General features: G+C 37.6%; 2 protein-coding genes across 8 annotated transcripts; one reads left to right on the forward strand and one right to left on the reverse strand.

Annotated features, from left to right (window-relative positions):
• Nucleotides 1-258: 258 nt before the first annotated feature.
• LOC139811903 (U6 snRNA-associated Sm-like protein LSm4) lies at nucleotides 259-1,884 on the reverse strand. Its single transcript, XM_071776395.1, has 5 exons — nucleotides 1,736-1,884; nucleotides 1,615-1,656; nucleotides 1,417-1,515; nucleotides 660-840; nucleotides 259-360 (listed from the first exon to the last, which is right to left on the reverse strand). The coding sequence occupies exons 1-5, from the start codon at nucleotides 1,736-1,738 to the stop codon at nucleotides 260-262; spliced, it is 426 nt and encodes a 141-aa protein (XP_071632496.1). The 5' UTR covers nucleotides 1,739-1,884; the 3' UTR covers nucleotide 259.
• Nucleotides 1,885-3,526: 1,642 nt separating this feature from the next.
• Kua (Plasmanylethanolamine desaturase Kua) lies at nucleotides 3,527-19,706 on the forward strand. Of its 7 annotated transcripts, none has more exons than XM_071776382.1 (5): nucleotides 3,527-3,696; nucleotides 13,102-13,715; nucleotides 14,161-14,372; nucleotides 14,457-14,675; nucleotides 14,866-19,706. In XM_071776382.1, the coding sequence occupies exons 2-5, from the start codon at nucleotides 13,484-13,486 to the stop codon at nucleotides 15,124-15,126; spliced, it is 924 nt and encodes a 307-aa protein (XP_071632483.1). In that variant the 5' UTR covers nucleotides 3,527-3,696; nucleotides 13,102-13,483; the 3' UTR covers nucleotides 15,127-19,706. The 7 variants fall into 7 exon arrangements, with proteins under 7 accessions (XP_071632483.1, XP_071632486.1, XP_071632488.1 ...); XM_071776385.1 differs by lacking the exon at nucleotides 3,527-3,696 and adding an exon at nucleotides 8,050-9,177; XM_071776387.1 differs by lacking the exon at nucleotides 3,527-3,696 and adding an exon at nucleotides 8,050-8,619.
• The last annotated feature ends 1,161 nt before the right edge of the window (nucleotides 19,707-20,867 follow it).

Raw genomic sequence — 20,867 nt, forward strand, 5'->3', positions numbered from 1 at the left:
TAGATCCTTAATAGAAAAAATATAGAACATATAGTTTACAGTAATGTAAGAAATGTACGTAGAATTAAGTCATTCATGACATAAACACAATGTGCTTTTTTAGTAATCATATAAATCAAGATATTAATTTTATATGTACATATAAAATTATATGAAACAATAAGGAATTCGATAGTGAAGAATCACTACGGAAGATTAATATTTTTGAGGTATCTGCTAGATGGATGCAACCGAAATTGAATAAAAATACTATTTAGATTCACTTAGGTCTCGGTTTATTTTGTGATTTATTGCCGACTTGTGTGCCACCACTTCCACGACCCAACGGTGCTGGACCTCTTCCTCCTCTGCCGAAGGTACCTGCAACGTATAATAAACAACGATCAACAAACTACTCTAAAGATCAGATTCTCATTGATCATTATCTTCTGAAAGATAATATGAATACAGAATATTTTTCATAAGGACACGATCTCATTTACTTGTCCCTTTGACGTTTGGTTTTCAGAAAGCCCTTCATTTTCAGCTACTTTTAGTTCATAAACCTTGTGACATTTTTGTCGAGGGAAAAAATTACTCAAAAATCAACAGTTTGGAGAAAGCACGCTTAGAGACGGTCCCTGGATAGAGTTTATAATTTCATAAAGCAAGATCGTTACCTCTACCACCACCACCGCGGCCCCTCTGATTCTGGCCTCGACCCTTCATCTCGCCGCGACCCCTCGATTTCATCTGTATATCTTCCTTCACCATGTCTATCACTTCGTCAGGAATTCTCAAATACTTTATTGTGCTGCCTCTTATATAGCATTCCGGCATCCTCCAGAACTTGTCTCCATCCTAATGCAATTGACAGATTTTAACAAATCGAGTCTTTTATAGCTTAACGCTTTTCTAGGCCTACTGAATTACAACTAAAAATACTTCTGATAAAAAAGTAAGACATATGAAGTAAATATCTATATACCAGCATATACTAGACGCCAATATTAAACACTTTAAGTATCTAATATATACCAATAATAAGTTTTATTCAGCTTCAGCTTTTATCACGAAAGAAACAATTTCAACCATCTCGTTCCGACGCAATCTTTCCAGTTACTTCACAGATCTAATTAAACTTGAACTCAGGAATCGTTAGCAGCGAAGGGAGAACGAGAGGGACGCATCCCTCCTAATATACACATAAATATATGACAATTTATGAGTAAATTAAAGTAATGTCTACATGCATAGTCTGAAAATCTACCCCAACAAGTTATACTTTAAACTGTATTTCTTTTATTTCTTATTTATATATTTGTCTTTTTTTTTCTTCAGTTTCCAAAGTGCTAAAAATTTATAGCTAACGACGTCAGTGGTGAGACAAACGAGGGGTCTTTCTAGAATCAACGTGCACACGGTAAAAGCGCTTACTCTCGAAGTACATATAACCTCTCTGAGGTTTATGTTCATCCAGTTGTCGCAGCTGACTAAGTGGCCGTTGTACGTCTCCCCGTTTTTCAGCTCCACCAACTGCGATAAAAGACTTGGTTGAATTACAATGTAGCAATGTGCGAAGGCTTTTTAAACGTTTGTCTTCGAAAGATATTACAGAAAAATTCAGGAACCTACCATGGGGTGGTTTTGCGCTGTTTTCAGCAAAGTCAGAGGTAACTGGAAAAAAAAGTTAAATATAACGCGTATTAAACGTGCGAAGCCGACTCTTGAATTGTAATAAAAATACCAAGCTTACCATTATTATAATTGATTAAAACTGACTTCTCCACGATGGTTATGTGAGGTTATGTGTCAACAGTGATTATATTTGAAAATAATCGTTCGCGAGCGCCAGCTGGCCAGTTCTACAGTGAATTCGGTTGGAGCAATGGAGCCACTGGTCTAATGGCTGCAACACGGCGCGCAATCATGGCCGTATTATCAATCGCATAAAAATATTTTGGTTGCACCGCTCGTATTTTACTCATGCGTGCGAATTATATAGTTGCAAATATCGATTATACTTGTACTTTTGATATAATGTAAAAAATAATACACATGAAATAATGCAAAAAGCACTTTCAAATGACGATTGCATTTTTCAGCACACGTTTATTTTCACGAAAGAGATTTTATCTTACATTTTTATTGTATGTATCGGCCAGCGCGATACTACAATGATAACTTTGAATCTAAGGATGCATTTATCAGCACTTAGTCATCAACACAATACAAATTTTTAACATATATATTTAATCTTTGATAATAGTACAATTATCAAATATATATATTTAGCATTACTAATATATTTCAATCTTGTTTCATAGGGCTCTTTCTTTAAAACTTGTTACCTCTTAAAAGACAATAACAAATTTTTATTTTCAGACAAATATGTTTCCCATCTTATCTACATTTTTCGAATACTGAATACGAATGGAGAAATTAAAATGACATATTACAATTAAGTAAATAGATTATAATGCGACAAATTACATATTAATATATATATATTAACACAATAACTAAAAAACACACTCATTCACATTTATCAATATCATATCGAAATTTCATCATCTGCGTGATCGCCGATAATAAATTATACGGACAAGCTTCGATTTTAGGCTGCCAAATCGTCCGATCGATATATATACGCGCGGCTGCAACAACCGCGTTCATTCAAGTTTGCTCGTTGTATAATGTTAGGAATAGCATAAATAGAGCAGTTTCGTGAATGAAAATGTCTCGCGACGTCACGATATCGACGAACTATAAGCTTGCCACGTTACTTTATCCCCGGCGAAATCGTTACGACATTGAATAACACAATTTCGCTTTGATTTATCGCTCGTTAGTGTTGTATTCGAGACCGGCTGTCTGATCAAACACATTTCATCAGCACGGAGAATGTTTACGAGAAAAAAAACCAGTTAAAATTCATGAATTCTCTTTATACTATTTAGAAATATTTAATTATAATTATAATTATATATATATATAATTACTAGTTTTCTTTAATTTAAGGAACATTTCTATATATAAATATTAAAACAATTCATATAAGTTTTAACTTAACTGTCTTTTTAATGTATAAAATATTGTATATAAATATATATATATATATATATAAATATATGTAGCTTTTTAATTTTTATTTCCAAATATAAATAAAATAGACGAGTTTTAGTTTCGCATTTTGATGAAAGGAAGCCTCCTCGTCGCAGACTTTGGATTACATGACAATCGCGCGGATTACGTCGTTAAGTTATTATACACATATGCGATCGTCGCAGAATATAATGAGTACTATAAACGAGCGAGATGATCCAGCGGTTCTTTGCGTTTCGTAAAAGCAACGGATCGGTGTTTTTTAATCGGTGCCCCTCTCCGTGCCATTGTCTCCCCTATGTTTACGTCCGCGAACAATGCCGTGTGCGTTGCACCTCAAGCGGGCGTACGCGCGGCCGTCGCGGCTGATTCCTCGTCAGCACGCAAGCTCGCAGATAAAATACATACCCGCGGCTACGCGAACTCATCCGGCGAAAAACAATTCGCGTGCGCGCGACACTCGGCATTGTCGCGCACGGCAGTGCTTCGCGCCGTTCGTCGCGGCGGGCTATATCGTGCGGTCGACACAACGGACACGATCAGTCGCTGCGAAACTGGAAGCCAGGGATCCCAAATACGTGTCTAAGCTCATCTGATGACTGGATTGTAATTGTGAGTACGAGAAAATCGTCTCTCGTCGTTCCAAGGACTCGTCCTCGTGCCCGCCTGCGAGAGGAAACAGTCTTTTCTTAACTCTTTGCGGTCCTATGTTACTCCTATGTTGACTCGTAATGCGTCACGATAATATATCTTATATAGTTCCTTGGGCATTCGAATTTGATTATGGGAGATAATAATCACTAATATATTTTTGGGCTCTTCATAAATTCCTGCAAGTAAAAATAAAAATTCTTTGATTCATGTTAGACTAATCAATTAGATAAGATTGAGAACATCTTGGTTCATTTGCGAGAAATAATTTGGACCGCGAAGGATTAATAATTAATTTTCAATAAACGGTTGAAACATCGATGCATTCGATAGCGATTCGCGACATCGCGTGAACGATCTCAAATATAAATAGCTCTTGCACAAGTTAAAATTAAAAAAATTAAATTGAAATTTATATACAATTGTGTGTATTCTAAGTTGTCTTTGCGATATGAAACGTAAATGGCTTTTAAAATAGCTTTCAAAAGCTCTACTGGCGATATCTTATTAATTGTTATCGCTAAATGTCTAAGATGTTCAAAGTCTCGCGATCCATTTTATAAAACTCACTTGCCATCACTTGACTGATAATAATGCGATAAAAATAAACTATGATATGCAGAATTCGTGAGATCTCGCAATTTCCTCTCCGCGAAGCATGATTTCTCAATGAAAATTGCGAATCGGTAACGGAACTTCATCGAAGACAATCGTATGTCGGTGCGTCGCAAATTAAATTTCCGCCGAGAGATCGACATGCGCGAATCGGTGATATCATCTGCGTTATCGGATGCTAGAAAAAGCTGAATAGATAAAATACGGATTAAATTAGGAAGGTATGTAGAGCCTGCAACTTTAAAATCATAGATCCACGCTCGTGACACTCGCGAAATGCGGATGTAGCTGTCAGTCTTAAGAAAAAAAAATTATAGAGAGAAAACTCGGTAACGTGCTCGTCCGCTAGTATTAGATCGCGTTATCTCCGATTAAATAGTACTATCAGCATGATATACGTCATATGAAAAAGATAAGTGCAAATCACCTCTTGCAGATAAGATCGCAAGAGTTATGCATATCACGTGTGAATATATTATATTAGATGAAATAAATAACGATAATGTTATCTTACATATTGACGTATGTACAATGCGAAGATAATTGTCATTAATTTATATATTTAGAACTGGACAAAGTTTTACAGTAATATCCTCTCTTTTAACGGATAATAAAACAGCGAATGTCGTTAGCTATTTAATAACGCTCTACTTTCCCCCAGAGCTATTATTATCATATAAATTATTCTCAAGACCCCTCACGAACTTTAGGGAAGGTTCGTCGGTCGAAATTATATTTCCGGGGAAGCCTAATCGACAAAACGAAAATAATTGAAATGGCATTTGTAATTCGCAAATGTAGATTGAAGTGGGAAAGTACGTATCGCGTGATACCGATAAAAGATGACGATCATCGATTCGACGAGTAGCACGAACACGTGGCATGTATATAACGATACATCGATGAAAGCAGAAATGAGCTGCGTAAGTCCAATAGAGGCCCATCTTGGGTCAGCCACGACTTGGCTGGAATAGTAGCTGCTGCAACCGCGTGGCCATTTGCCGCCTACGTGATTACAAGAGGCGGCCACAAAGTTGCGTACGCGCCGCTTCATTTAACGTTTCACCGTAAAACGAGGCTCGGTCGAGAGGCTTACATTACCGAGGTATCGACTTTTCCCGCCTGAAACAGACCGCATTTATTAATGTCTTAAAGTCGCGTAGTACGAGTCTATAGGCTTTTTCTCGCCCTCTCGAAGTATGCATTCAAGGTATTACAAGATATATGTTAAGGGGTATCGACATTATGATATAGATGCGATAGCGCGCGAATATTATTGATGTCGACATCACGTTGTTGTCAGCGAATTTTCGTACCTTCTCCAATAGGGTGAAAGACCATACATTATTGACAGTGTCCACGTTACAATCAAAATTTAAATGATTTTTAGGAAAAGCTTTTACGTTATTTTATTAAATTTTAATAGAATTCTTAACGAGTCCAATTAATGTTATAACGATTAATTGAGAATAAAAGACAATTAATTAATTAAAAAAAAACTCAAAGTCTAAGAAATTAATTTTTCTTCCAGGCTATTATTACATTGATTAAAAAATAAAAAATCAATTTTATCTGTGAATTTCTTTATTTCAATTTTGAAGTTTGTACTAGAAGAAAGTAAGAAAAAATATTTTAAGAAGCCAAAGTATCATCGACTGTACGTATATGTATTAAATCAAATGTAATCGAACGATTGATATGTCAATATGGCCTCTCATCCTATCATTATAGTGTACGGACAATGCATTTGAATTTAATTTACAGCAAATATTGGCTTTATACAGACAAATATATTCCTAATGCAATATATCCAATTTAACCGATCGCCAATGAATTTATGCTACTATAAGGTTTCGCCTATGGATGCATGTGAATTTCGTCCGATCAAAATATACCTTCGTAATTGCGATTCTGACAAATTCATGCCACAATTTTCGCCGGTTGCTTTTCCACTTTTATAGGGAAGAATCACTTGATCGATATCCACGATGTGTTCCAATTAAATTCCTCGCGCGAAATTTCGTCGTTTCGTGCTGATTCGTAATAAAAAGTCGTCCACGCAATTCCGGCTCTCGCAATCTCTAAAGTAGGGAATGCGGATATCTCATCTGAAAAAGAATTTACACGTTCTTATCGTGACATTGGAACATTCTTCCGGGGAAACATAATTTGTAAGCACGCTTAGAAATGTTTAATGTACGTTTAGTGGCAGTTCTCTCTCTATATCTACGGGAGTTCCCACGATAGAATTACACTTTCGAAAAGTGCGACGTGATGTCTCGTAAATAATTAACGGTCTACTATAGAGGCCGTGTTAAGTACGCGAATGAAATCAATCTCCGTTACATTGTTGCGATCGGCCCCGGGTACGATCGGAGTCGCGTCGACACTCGCAAATATTGACAAATCACCACGGCCAAGTTCCTCCGCGAGCGAACTGCTATAATATAGATTAGAAATCGATCGGCTTTGATAGAAATTGCGGAATTCCTATGTGAATACTGACCGCCGGAGTCGAGGGGGGGAGGGGGGCCACGCGCGCTCGACTTCGTTATCGTGAGCGCATTCGTGTCGTGGTATAATCCGCGGTGTCTCTAATGTAAGGCTCGGTAAGTCGAGGCTCGCCCTCGATGAAGGCCGAATCGAATCCTAAATAAAGTATGAACGTTCTGTGAAACATCCACATGTTATAGTCACCGGACAATCGAGGGTAATATGTACGCACAATCGTGAGTCACGTCGCGAGATCGAGGGTCTTTTACATCTTACCACCTGCGGTTTCGGTTCAAGGTCGAGTCTACGCATTGTACCTTTTGCCTATGTATTAAATTATATACTATGTATATTGTATACTGTATGCATTAAACGCTTTTTGCGTTTAAAACATTCGGAGCGTTATACATAAATTGTACCAAAACACGAGTTTCTTATTTAATGTTCATTTCCACCAATGTAGATTAACTTTAATCTCGGTTTAACTTACTTATATTATCTTTTTCTAATTCTTAAAACTAGAAAAAGATAACAAATCAACCAGACCGAGATTAAAGTTAATCTACATTGGTAGAAATGGACACAAGGTAGATTAACTTTAATTTTAACTTACTCTTTATCTTCTTTTAATTTTCAGAACAGAAGAAAAGATAAAAAGTAAGTTAAAATTATACGAAAGGGGAATGTATTAGATATAAATATTGGCGAATTGAACGTTTACACGTGTTTAAGAGAAAAATGTAAATTATAAGCAACTTATATTACAAGTAAGAGATAAGTGACTATAATTCTTACTGGAAATAATTGACTGTCTTATAAAAAATTGAAAGTCCAAGTTTTGGATGTATGTATTTTTTAGGATAAATGATGCAGCAGGATTAACAGGTAGACGGAGAAATCGTCCAAATTATAAAATCGATAGATGGATATATGTCACGTACGTCATTAACGATTTCCGATAGCTACGAGACATATTGTCCTTGCAACTACAAAAGGCTTCATTAAATGACCTTACGGTACCAGCTTTAATCTCATAATTCTCTTGAGCACGTAAATACAAATGCGAGGTCTCAGGTTTCGGTGCCTGCAATGTTTGTGTAAACTTTATAACGAGTTAGATGGAAATGATAACTTAATTCTAACGAAATATATTATCGAGAAAAAAAATTATTCGACATCCCTCTCTCTTTTCTCGCGGTTTACCGAATAGATTGTAGAATATAGAATACGTGACTTCGAGGCGAATTACAGTTTTCTACGCAAATAATATTCTGCTCGTTTAGAAATCGGAATAAAAAAGGGACGCGGGGAAGCACGCGGGTATAGAACGAAGCGAATTCACTTTCCGCGAAAGGGTTAATCCGACGAATGACTGGGAAATTATGGGGCTGGCGGAGACCTCGACGCGACGGTCGCACGCGAGGAGCGGAGCGCGGCCCGCGTCGCGCCTCACGCAGACACGCAGGAGGAAGGAGCGCGGCGCACACGTACGCGACGCGACGCGACGTCGACGGACACGTGCACCCAGCACGTCCAGTCGCGCGTCGCGCACGGCGACGCGCATCGACGAGGCGCGAGGCGCGCCGACCGCATGACGGCGCCACGAGAAACGGCGTCGCGACGCTGTCGTCAGGCGGCGCCGGTCGTGGCGGAGTGTACGGCGTGCGGTCCGGGCGGCGAGTGACAGAACGGGAAGAGTAGAAAAGGGCTTCGTCGCGTCGCCGGAGATCACCGGTTGTCGTTCCGGGCTCCGGGTCGACCTCTTCGGTTCGCCGTGTGAGTCTCGCTCTCGCGGCTCCTATTAGAGACTGCGAAAGGAGTCCGTCTCGTTCCGTCCGCGGCTCTCGCTGCTAGCTCCTACCCTGTTCTACCATTGCCTCCTCTCCTTCTCCCCGTGTCTCTCTTTCTGTCATTCATATTTTTTCGTCCACTCCGTCGCTTTTCTCGCGTCAGCACGCTCGCCTCGGTTATCGCTCGCCGTTCACCCGGCTACACTCAGCCTTCGTCGCTTAAGTCGATCCTGGTGCCAGAACCCTAGCCCGAAAGAGAGCCGGCCTACTATATTAGCCGGCGAGTGAGTGAGACGTTTTCGCCGCGGATACACACGCGTGTTCGCACGATGCGTCGGCGCGCGTACATGTGCGTGTGTCACCGTGCCGGTGCAAGACGGCCGCCTATCTTTTTCCCCTTGTGTCACCGTTATCGCCGGTGTCTCGTTCTAACCACCCTGCCGGTGACTAATTGAGCTCGGCGACGGAGACCGATCTTCGCATGGCTGCCGCATCGCGCGTCGTCAAGGAGGCACTTCGAAGCAGCGGCAACGGTAGCGAGGAGGTACGACGTCGCGAAGCCTATCCTCGTTGCGCGCGACGACGAGTTTCTTATTCAGTAAAAAAGAGTTATTCAGTAAAAAAGAGCGTGCGATCGAATACCTATCTGCGCGAGTGTACAGCGTGTCCAACCATCAGATTCACCCTCGTCTGGATTAGCCGCCAGCTCGCCATCGGGAATCCAAACTTCTTTAAGCAGTAAAGTTCCTTCTCCGCCTCCTCGTTAGAGCTACATCCTTTCAGCAGTTCGCCGTTACCTTCGCTCACGTGCGAAATGACGTACGTGTCAGTTCGTGGGACAAGTGGTGGTTGATTGCGTGCGCCAATCCTTTTGAATCCTGTGAGAGAAGAGTGTCGTGTTAAAATAAATTAACTCTTTATTTTTAGCCTTCTCGTTATGGTCGCTCAGTGATCAAAATTTGTGTTTCACTGACGCCGCTATTTTTATGTAATTGAGAACAAGCTTTTGAGAGTTTAACGTGCTTTGTGTCTCGTAATTGAGGAATGGATTATATGGGTAGTTTTTTTTTATATAAAGGAAAATATGTTAAATATCATTATATAATCCAATACCAATTTACATGTTAATTTATTTAAAAAGATTCAGTCATTAGATTTCAATATCAAACTCTAAACAACAGAGTTTATTACGAATTCTACTTATGAAAATATTTGCTGATAGCTATGCAGAATCTATGTTTCAATTATGTAACGTAAATTGACGCGTTGTTAGTATAATTAAATCAATAATTAACGTCATTCGTGCGGACAGCATTTAAGTGATATTATCGCGCAAATCCATCGATATCAATAATTTAAATTATATCTTTAATTTTTTTCTATTAAAATTCTGATCCCGTCATTGAATGCACGAGCAGAATGTTTAAGTGCGCGTTATATCTATGTATGGCGATGCTGTCACAATCAGACCAAGCGGATCATATACACAATGAATCACAAGAATATTCATACGCTGCAAATTAACTTCAAATGATCGATATTATTTTCAAAAAGAATTTTTATATCAATTTTAAAGCTTTCGATTTATATATACATGAATTTTATTAAAGATTAATAATTTGTAACAGAAATAAAAAATTAAATAAAATACTGGAAAATTGAATAAAAAATATTTATAACTGGATACTTATTGTGTCAAGTAGAATTGTTATTAATTTAAATAACCAATATTGCGTTGAAGCGGCTTTAGATTTAATAATTAATAAGTAAATTTTTAAATAATTTTAACGTACTATATGTATATAGATATATATTTTTAGAAAGTGATGTCAGTTCTGCTGTAAAGCTTTTATTCCTATTTTTATTATTAAGATTTATATCAATCGAAATCTTAATATTGTATAACCATGATATTTTGTCTTCTACGAAGATATCAATCGCTCGAAGTCACAAGTCAGGCAGCTAGATGGAATGGGACAAGCTGGATGACAGAACAAACACTAATGTGACTCATTGCTTATGTGCGTACATGAATGCATGCACTTACCCATCGCGGGAGAATGCTCGCAAAGGCGTGTACGCTGGTGCTATATGCGCACGTGTATGCGCGCGCGTACACTCGTGTTTCATTTGAATCCTAACGAGATGGACGAGATGCCATTCCTCCTGCATAAGTCCTGTATGTATATAACCATCAACCATCGCGCGGCGGTGCTCCAAACGCGAGATACGTCTGCCCGCAAGTGGTGTGTGCGTAAATATGTACGAACCTTTGAACCATAGAAAGATATACGATGCACACATAACGTACAATGCGACGGAGATTACGACTTGCGCGATTAAACGAGAACACTTCAGTCCATCTCTCCTTCGTTCTCTTTGATCTCGTTTTCGCAGCCGCACATGATGAGTCCGGTAGCGTAAGATCTGTTGCATCAGCAGCGTTTACGGTCCTATCCCCCGTGTTTATTCGATAAAGAAAAAACTTAGATTAGTTACTTTATTGTAAGTTATTCATCGTTAAATATGAGACTGCGTATTAGTTGCATCGTTATAATTGCACAGAAAGACTACATGAATGGACTTAATAATTTTTTCGAAAATATATTCCATTTTCTTTGATATGTATCATTATTATGAATGCAGATTGCAAGATAATTTTTTTGCAATGTCAAGACACGTCGAAGGACAATCGTTGGTATTCATTATCAAATAGCAAGTTACGTATTGCCGAGAATGTATAACAAATGTGGTAGTAAGAGAAAAAAAGTGTAAAGATTTTCTAATTTAATAACACGCGTATATCGCGCGGACCGACGCGCACCGTCCAGGCCAACCGCGATAAGCTAAGCATCAAAAGCATGCCGTAAGCCGAGCGTCTGCACAACACGAGAATGTGAATTTCGCGTGAGGATGATGACGTACACGATACACGCCTGTAGTAGCGTAGAAATTGATCGGTTACGTTGTTGTGCGAGAGAGCCTTTAACCCTTCGCCTTCGGTTTAATCACCGGCACGCGATCCCCTGACGATGACGCATTAAAAAGCCAGCCTATTTCGAAAATCAATTCGAGCGGCGATTTCCACTTGCGAGTGTGACGATGGTCTTCTAAGGGCCCGAATCCTTCGAGCGTCACGCAGGGACTTGCAGGAAGAAATCTTTCCTTTTTTTTTTGCGCTACGACATCGTTCTCCCTTTCATCGTTAGTTGTTTCACCGAACGATTTTGCTCTGATCCGCCGCTGCAAAAATATATAAAAATATGTATAGTGTTCTTCATTAAATACACTTCCTATGAACTATATATTTTCGAACCGATTGTAAATCATTTTCCTTTAGCGAAAATAATTATTTATTGCAGTTTTTAAATTTCTAATATTACATATCTTTGCGACAAAATTTCAGATTGAAACTCTATCAAAATAAATTCTCTAAATATAATTTATAATAAATATAATTTTATTTTCAGTATATTTTCAGTAGTTAACTTAAAATTTATCGAGTATCTCAACATTTTGATTTAAAAAACCGATTCAAAATTAGTTAAAGCATCCGTGCTTTAAAGAAAAAAAGTTTGTAATTATATACAAGTAATTATAGTTAAAGTTAGTAATTATATACAAGTAATTATAGTTAAAGTTAGTAATTATATACAAAAGATATGTGAAGATATCTCCAACCATCAATTGGCATTCCGAATGTTTTACGTTAAAATTAGAAATTTTATAGACGTGTAGATATATTCTGCGTCGTTATCAATACGCAGGTACTTTACGACGTTCTGCGTCATTATCAATACGTTCTTGTATTCTCATGTATTGCGCGCTCACGTAAACGCGTTAACACCTACAAATATGTACTTGTTAGTTTCACGCTCGAGAATCGCTAATGTACAAGAAATACGCGCAGGCATTTTAACGTAGCGTAGGAGGCTCGCGAATGTCGTTGTGAATGTCGCGTGAATCCGAGAGCACTCACGCGATACTCGCGGAGATATGAAGACATAACGTTCCACGGTTTCGTGTAAGTACGGAATTAACCCACTTTACGGTCGCGCAGTGACTAATTTGAAATTGAGTAGAGTTTCGTGTATTTCGGCGCACGGCTTTCATTCATTACGATATTACCTTGCCCAATTATGATATGTAAATAACTGGTACCGCTTACATAATGGATGTACGCGACTGTGTAATATTTTACGATAATTGCGTACCCAATCATGTATGAACGAGTAATATCAATTTAGATAATATCAGTTGTCGACGTTGCGTGAATATATATATAATATACAAAGTGTTTCTCGCTAAACGCGATATCTCCACACTGCTTCTCTTGAACCGCGGATTCTTCGAGTTTCGAGTCAATTGCTGCTTTGAGGGAACGTCGAGGCACCAATGAGTTTCGACATTCCTTCTAAGAGGCAATGGAGCTATCACATCTTTATACGAATGTTTCATTTAATTGCAGGTCCTTGCAGCAACGTTCGATATTCGAAGAACATGGGAGATCTGAACTAAATTACGGGTGAACGATTCTAAATTTCTCTCAGGATAATGCGCCAACTGACAATTCATGATTTTATCGCACGGACCGGAGTGCGTAATTTCTCATGCGACGGGGAGAGGACACCGAAGGAGGCGCATAATGTGACGATCGTCTTGAAATAATTCGGCGTATAAGAACAAAAAACTCCCGTGCATTATTTATCCTTCTACAAGCGAAACGATAGTGTCCCCTGATGCCGGAAAAGAAGCGATTTTTGCCAAACGCGCCTGAGTCCTAAAAGGGCAGGGTAGAATATTGTCGTTCATTCGCGTAGACTCGCGTAAGAATTTCTTGGCTGGAGAATATGGAGGATATAAAAGTGCCGAACCTAGAGCAGGCCGCGTCGGCCGCGTGTTCTTTGGCGACCAATTTCCTGGCGCCGGTGAAGACCGAGCGTCAGATCTACGAAAATTCGATGCTCGAGGACGATCCCAATGCCAACTCAGTGGTGCCGACCTCGCAGGAGGACAGGACTGTGCCCAGATGGGGCCCGAATCACAAAGGCGCCCAGGAACTCGCGAATCTGTATAGCACTGGTACGTAGACTTCCTTATCGCGAGTACTTGTAGTCGAAAACGGCTGTCCTCGTTTCGTATCTCTGGAACCATTTGTAAAGCGATAATAAAACTGCCGCTGTTCTTAAAATTTACAAGTTGCTAAGAATCTATTATATATATCGTATACATCTTGAAATTTTTGCTTTGTCACGAGAAAAAAAGAACAGCAATATTTATCAACGTATGCAATTATTTATGTAAGTGTGTATGTCATTGAATTTAAAAGAAGCGAATGCAGGATAATAAACGCATTTTTTACTATTTCTATTTTAGCATAGCGCTTATAACTTTTAAAAACTTTTCGAAAATCTGTTTTTACATTTCACATATATACTATCAAAAATATTTATATGTTAAATACTTATATATATTAAAGATATATTTATGATAACTATTAACAACAAATTTTACTAACAACTTCCAGGGAAGAGAACACAAGAAGGCATCTGCGTGGGAATCTGTATCACTCTTATAGCCGTGAACTCTCTGTTCGTGCTCATCAGGTTACGACTGGAAAACTTGAGTTCCATAGCAATAGCTGCACTGTGCGGTATCATCACGGCCGACTTTGGTTCTGGTCTGGTTCATTGGGCCGCGGATACCTGGGGATCCGTTGAACTCCCGATTCTGGGGAAGGTAAAGGCATCTAAAATGTAGAAACGATCGTTTCAGAATAAAACGTGAATTCTAATTTACGAAAAGTTTTTCCTCTTTTTCTAGAATTTTCTACGACCATTTCGCGAGCATCACATAGATCCTACCAGTATAACGAGACACGATTTTATAGAGACTAACGGTGATAATTTTATGGTCGCGATACCAGTTCTGTCCAAGCTCACATGGGACTTTCTAACGTTGCCCGACGTGGAAATGCAACAGAAGTTCGTGTGGACGTGCTATTGGTTCCTGCTTGCTATTTTTGTAGCAATGACTAATCAAGTAAGTATTTAATTAGAGAAATATTAGAAAAATATATCTCGTAAATATTTTAATTATAGTAAAATCACCTTTTAGAGAATTAAAAAATGATATGCTCTATATATAATTTTAATTATAAACAATATTCACGAGAAATTACGCTGCTTCATATACTGTTGTGTAATTAAAGGATATACAATGTACTTTACAGATACACAAGTGGTCGCATACGTATTTCGGTCTACCTGCTTGGGTTGTATGGCTTCAAGAGCACAGGATTATTCTGCCAAGAAAGCATCATCGCGTGCACCACGTCGCGCCCCACGAGACTTACTTTTGCATCACCACGGGATGGCTGAACTGGCCTTTAGAAAAACTTCACTTTTGGTGCATCTTAGAAGTGATAATCGAGTGGTCCACCGGTTGTAAACCCAGAGCCGACGATCTGAAATGGGCGCAAAAACGTTCTTGAGAATTAATAATCGTCCTTTCGCTACTGTACATTTTACTATACGATCGAGATATTTAACGTACGGCCAAACGTCGGAAACACAACAAACCACAAACATCGAACTACGAAATAGAGATTAAGTGAAAGATTTGTATGGGCAATAGTAAAAAAAAGCTTGTATACATGAAATCTTCAATTGTTCGAAGAGGTTTCGAACTATCGAGTATATTACATATTAATACTTCTTTTTTTCATACTACGAGGCCTTTTGCGAAGACAGATAAAGTATGTAAGGATAAAATAGCATTACTCGATATGCTTTTAAAGTTTACACGTTTTTAATACGTACGCGCAATAATACGTGTATATAAATATATGTATGACAAATAAGGAATAAGCATAAATTTCAGAATCACGCTTACGAAATTGCAATCTGACAACTCTGTCAACTCCACTATGTCGATAACTTCTTTATGTATCGCACAATCATCAGCGTATCGTATTGCACAAACCTAATATAAAACTTTATTTTAACACGATATACAGAGTAATTCAAGAGGCAACCGTGATATTAGAGATACGAGGCGTAGATAATAATAAGCTAAAATACCTCATATTTTTTTAAAACATATGATTGCATTTTTCTAATATGTGGTCAAACAAATAAAAGTGAACATTATAAAAATTACATAATAACGCATGATAGATATGCACATATATATTTGTGTATATGTGATTTCTGCGTATATGCACGTATATTATATATATATATATATATATATATATATATATATATAATGCGATTAGTAGTTATATAAACATAGGTATTTGGCAATTATTGATTTATTTATCAACATATTTCGTATGCAAAACCGTCTACGAAGTACATACGTTGTTTATTATGTTAATGTTTAAACGCTATCAACAAAATCTATTTTCTTTTTGTTTGTTAGAATGCAACTGCAACGTTTATCAATATAAGCGCTTCAATATTATTTGTTACGTAAACAAAACTGAACTCCCTGAACCTTCTAAAATATTCGCGTGAGATTAATCAAAATTTGTACTGTTTTCACGTACAAATGCACCGATTGAAACTATCCAAATTGCCAATTTTTAATTTTCGCAATGTATATTCAACAGCACAGTTTTTCAACTAGTATACATTTTTTTGATATCTCATCAAAAGATAATTTTATCAGAGCGGAATGTAAAAAATATGTTATCAAATAACATGTTTTATTTTGTGATAATTTGACAAATTTCTTTACGTATTCATTAATTCTTACAAAATTGGCAATCAGGTTTTCAATCTTATAAGGATATTGATTTTATTATTAAAACTTGGGGCTAAGAACTGTACGGTGCCACGTTAGACGCTTGCCTGCTATCATTGTGTCCTGCTTAGTAATCCTGTCGTAATTAATACGCAAGTCGAACGCAAAACGTATATAAGAATAGGTGGACGAATCTTTTATAGAGAAAAAATATTTTAAAACAGTTATGATTAAACGATTGAGACAAAGCAGAGCAAAAATATAACAAAATGCACATGAATTAATAAGAAATGAAGATTTCTAAATAAGTACGTGTTATTAAACTTTGTTACACGATGCGCATATTCCTTCACTGATTACACTTCTTAGCTCGCAATATGTTATCAGAGGAGAAAAATCTCGAGGCGCTAAGCATAAGTACAAGTCGTAGGTTCAGGGACCAAAGACAAGACTTTTTTTTATCGCTCTATCTTTTAACGATATTCTGAATGCTTGATCTAATTTAAGTGAAGTATACCGATGCGTCCAAATTGTTTGACAAAATATTTTTGCTTATCTACAAACGCTTCTTCGTTCGACATCGAAGAATTCAACTGCATCGCCGCGGATACGTTCAGCATATTTTATGTAGAACTTTACCGTGATCTATGTTCCTCACAAATCCTGCAAATCAGTAATAATGCCCTCTGAACGAAATAATATTTATAAGAAATCGCAGTTACCGTAATTACTGTACTCATTGTTATTGTTGTTGTTATTGTTATAAGAGACAGAGTGTAAAGTTTAAATGAACTTCATCAGATAAGAAACCAGTCAGGTTTGAAACTTCCTCATTCTCATTTACGATGCGTGGATTATTTTAATATCGTCGCGAATGATTTACTCTTGCTGTGAAACATTAGATCCAAAGAGATAAATATATTTATTTATTTAATAATTACACATAAATCACACAAGTACGAGGTGTAACACAGATTTTTTTCGTTTCTTTCTTTTCTTGAATCCTCTCACACGCGATGTTTTCACAATGAGTTGATGTAAAATAATTTTATAAATATCTCAAAAGTCGTGAACGGTTGAGTTAAATTCTGATTTTAACGGGGGAGATGAACATATTTTATATAACAATAAATAACGAGAAAACAACGCTACAAAAAAAAGTAAATTCCGTTAAGCAAATGCGAACGAAAGACATTTATTCAGCCATACAGAATGCTGCTAATCAAATGTTAGAAATTTCTAACACAGATAGAAATGTAGAACTATTTACAAAACAGTAATAGAAAATTTGATAAGAATCTATATCGGGCTGACACTTACATCCCAGAAGTCGGTTTGAAAGAGAGCATTCGAAGAGTCGTATAATTATCGTATAATTAATTAACATTACTGATAAATAGCCGACATGTACGTTACCTATTGAATTCGAAATAATGGCGAAACTATGGCCACAAGTTTCTATATACAAACGATCTTTGCTCGCTTTATTCCGACTGTGACGTTAACAATATTAAGGAACAATTCAGATCTAACGTAGAGATCTCATCGTGCAAGATAAAACAACGAGAAAGAATTGTGCAACGTTTTAATTCCGTTCATATATTTTACTCACTTGTGTAAGCAATTCTATAGAGTGTAGCAATTCTCTGAGAGATAAAAACTTCGTTTCGCTTAAGCATGGCTCTCGTAACAATAATAAGAGTGAAAAGTAGTTAAAATATTGCGCCGAATGAGAACTATATAGGTATAATGCAAGGAATTTGTAAAATTGTAAGCGACACAATAACGCAAGTAATATTCGAAAATTGAGATCAGACTCTTATCTACGTTCTTAAAGTTCGCAGTGGCGAAGCATAAATTTTACGAGAAAGAAAAGGAGATGCAAATTCACGTGTATTATAAATATTTTATATATGTCCGCGAAATATTTATATATATGTTACCGCGCGCGCGATAGTAACGCCGCGCATAAGTACGTAAAAAATAATCGAAAAAAATTCCAAGAAAAATGAAGCTGTTGCAGCTGTACCGCTATTTTCATACGATCGTAATGTTCCTTGATCATCATACATTGCGCTACGTGTCTTAATCGTTCTTAACGATACCTTATTCTAATATCTGTTTTTACTGTAAAAATATTTCTCGTCGAATGCGTTAAACAGATATTTTTGACGTAATGTCAGAGAAGATTTCGTTTATGCTGACCTTTTTCTTCAACCACATAACTCCGAGCCATTTCGCCTAAGTCTCAGCACAATTCCATAAGTACTAAGAGACATATTATACGGAGCAAATCGACCCATCTGCTGTTGCTGAAAGTACAAAGAGAATAAAAGACAAGCCGTTGCTTCTAAGCCTGCATATTTTATATTCGCGTAAAAAAATAAAAAAAAACTTTGCATATGTTACCTATGCGCCTATCTTTTTACAATATGTATACGTATTGGGTCACCGACAACGACTAATGACGCTTTTATAATATAATCTTAGCGGTTCTTTGTTCGAATTACTAATGTATTATATGTTTTGTACTCTTTTTCTTAATCAACTCACGTGAAACACCAACTAGGAGAGCAATCCGACGAAATCGATACAAAAATCAAAACGAGCCACGATTCTATTGCTCCAAGTACTTTTTTATAAAACCTACCATTGATAACTGATACCTGGAGTTCATATAATTGCAATCAAGTAGAGAATAGAAGCGTTTGGGTAGCTTGTCGCATAGGAAACAGGTGCGTGTGAAGAATGAACTGAGGACTATAAAAAATAGATATAACAATTTTAATCTTTCTACGCGATTGTCTCTGATACCAGTGGCTGTTCAGGAAAATTATTATTAGATCAAAGTTCCGATACTCCGTTCCGAAGGAGACCTTTTATTATTTATGTATTATAATTCATACAGCCGAAATTCTTTGCGAGATTCAATAAAAATAATAAAATTTATTAACAAATCTTCAAATATAATTAATAATTTTCAAATAAGACATCCTCCTCATTGCAGAGGAAGAAGACTTCTTAACTTACATTTGATCTAATATATGTTTTTTTTTAACAGTCACCGGAACGTAATTGCCAGGAAGAATCGAATTAGAGACGCTTCGTGTATATATTTCTTCCTGTAAAACGACAGGATAAATTTCCTAAAGTAACTGTAAATTAGATTCGATAACACACACATCACACACATATGATAATCATCTAAACGATCCATCGTAATGCCTTTGATATTGTCAAGATAATAAAGGGGAAAAAACTACCTGAGACTACCATAGCGGAAATCGTGTATGCTGTTACAGTGTAATAAAATACTTTATTCTAGCTAGTTATCCGTTACTCCCTCCAGCTGCTTTCTTTTTTACTCATTGTGACTAATTACAGCTTGAACTAGGACGGAATAGTAATTATGGGCGCCAAGAGTCTGTGTATCACTGTGTATACCATTTTACATGAGCCGGGATGCTTCTTCTTCTTCTTAGGTTTGGCTCCTGCCTCTAGTACAAGACAATACGGCCAACGTTTTCCACTGTTTGATCACTACGTGTTCGGACGTGTTCCGCCCTAACGAAAAATTTTTTTTAAGTACAGCGACTGATACTGTCTGCTTGCAATTGCTTTTAGACTTCGCCACTCAACCGTATAGTGAACGGTTGAGTGGCGAAGTCTAAAAGGCAATTGCAAGCAGACAGTATCAGTCGCTGTACTTTAAAAAAAATTTTGCGTTAGGGCGGAACACGTCCGAACACGTTGAAACGTGTCGTCCGTGTCTACGCGCGAAACACGTCCGAACTAGTCGGCGTACGTTGCACGAATTGAGCCGGGATGCGTTTGCTGCACATGCGCGAGCTTTTCCCAGCCGACCCAGCCGACCCAGCCTTTCCCGAGCCACGTGCTACGAGCCACGTGCTACTACTGCCACTCCGGATTCTGACGGGAGCTTAACTTTAACGCTGGATCTTATACCGTGTGGAGTGTGATTATTAACAATATTAACTTTCATCGGCGCATGCTGACACTTGAATCTGTTTCGCTTGGAGTGAACGTGCGAAGACAATGGCCCTCGACCCTTCGCTAGGTTATTCATGCGATCAACGCGCGGTTCGGAATCTGAACGTCGGTTTCATCATTTTTTTTTTTATCTTCCCCTGGGACCTAATTCTCGAAAAATATCCCATACGATATGTTATGAATATCACACTTTGCAATCAATAGCACACTTGCAAAGTGTGATTTTCTAGTGACATTGATAAAATATCTTGTGCGATATTTTTCGAGAATGAGGCCTCGCGCGGAACGTTCTACGAAGAGCGTTCTCTTTCTGGAACAGAGGGGAGACAAATAATTGTTGAGGCGAATGTTCCCCTCTGTTTTTAAATAGATTTCCAGGTTTTTTAAAAGTTTTTCATAATTTATACTTACCTACTTTCTGTATTCTTGCCGCGTTTATCGACATTTCTCACGTTTGTTGCGTCACGTCACGTC

Source organism: Temnothorax longispinosus, chromosome 4, assembly GCF_030848805.1.
Source record: "Temnothorax longispinosus isolate EJ_2023e chromosome 4, Tlon_JGU_v1, whole genome shotgun sequence".
Lineage (NCBI taxonomy): Eukaryota > Metazoa > Arthropoda > Insecta > Hymenoptera > Formicidae > Temnothorax > Temnothorax longispinosus.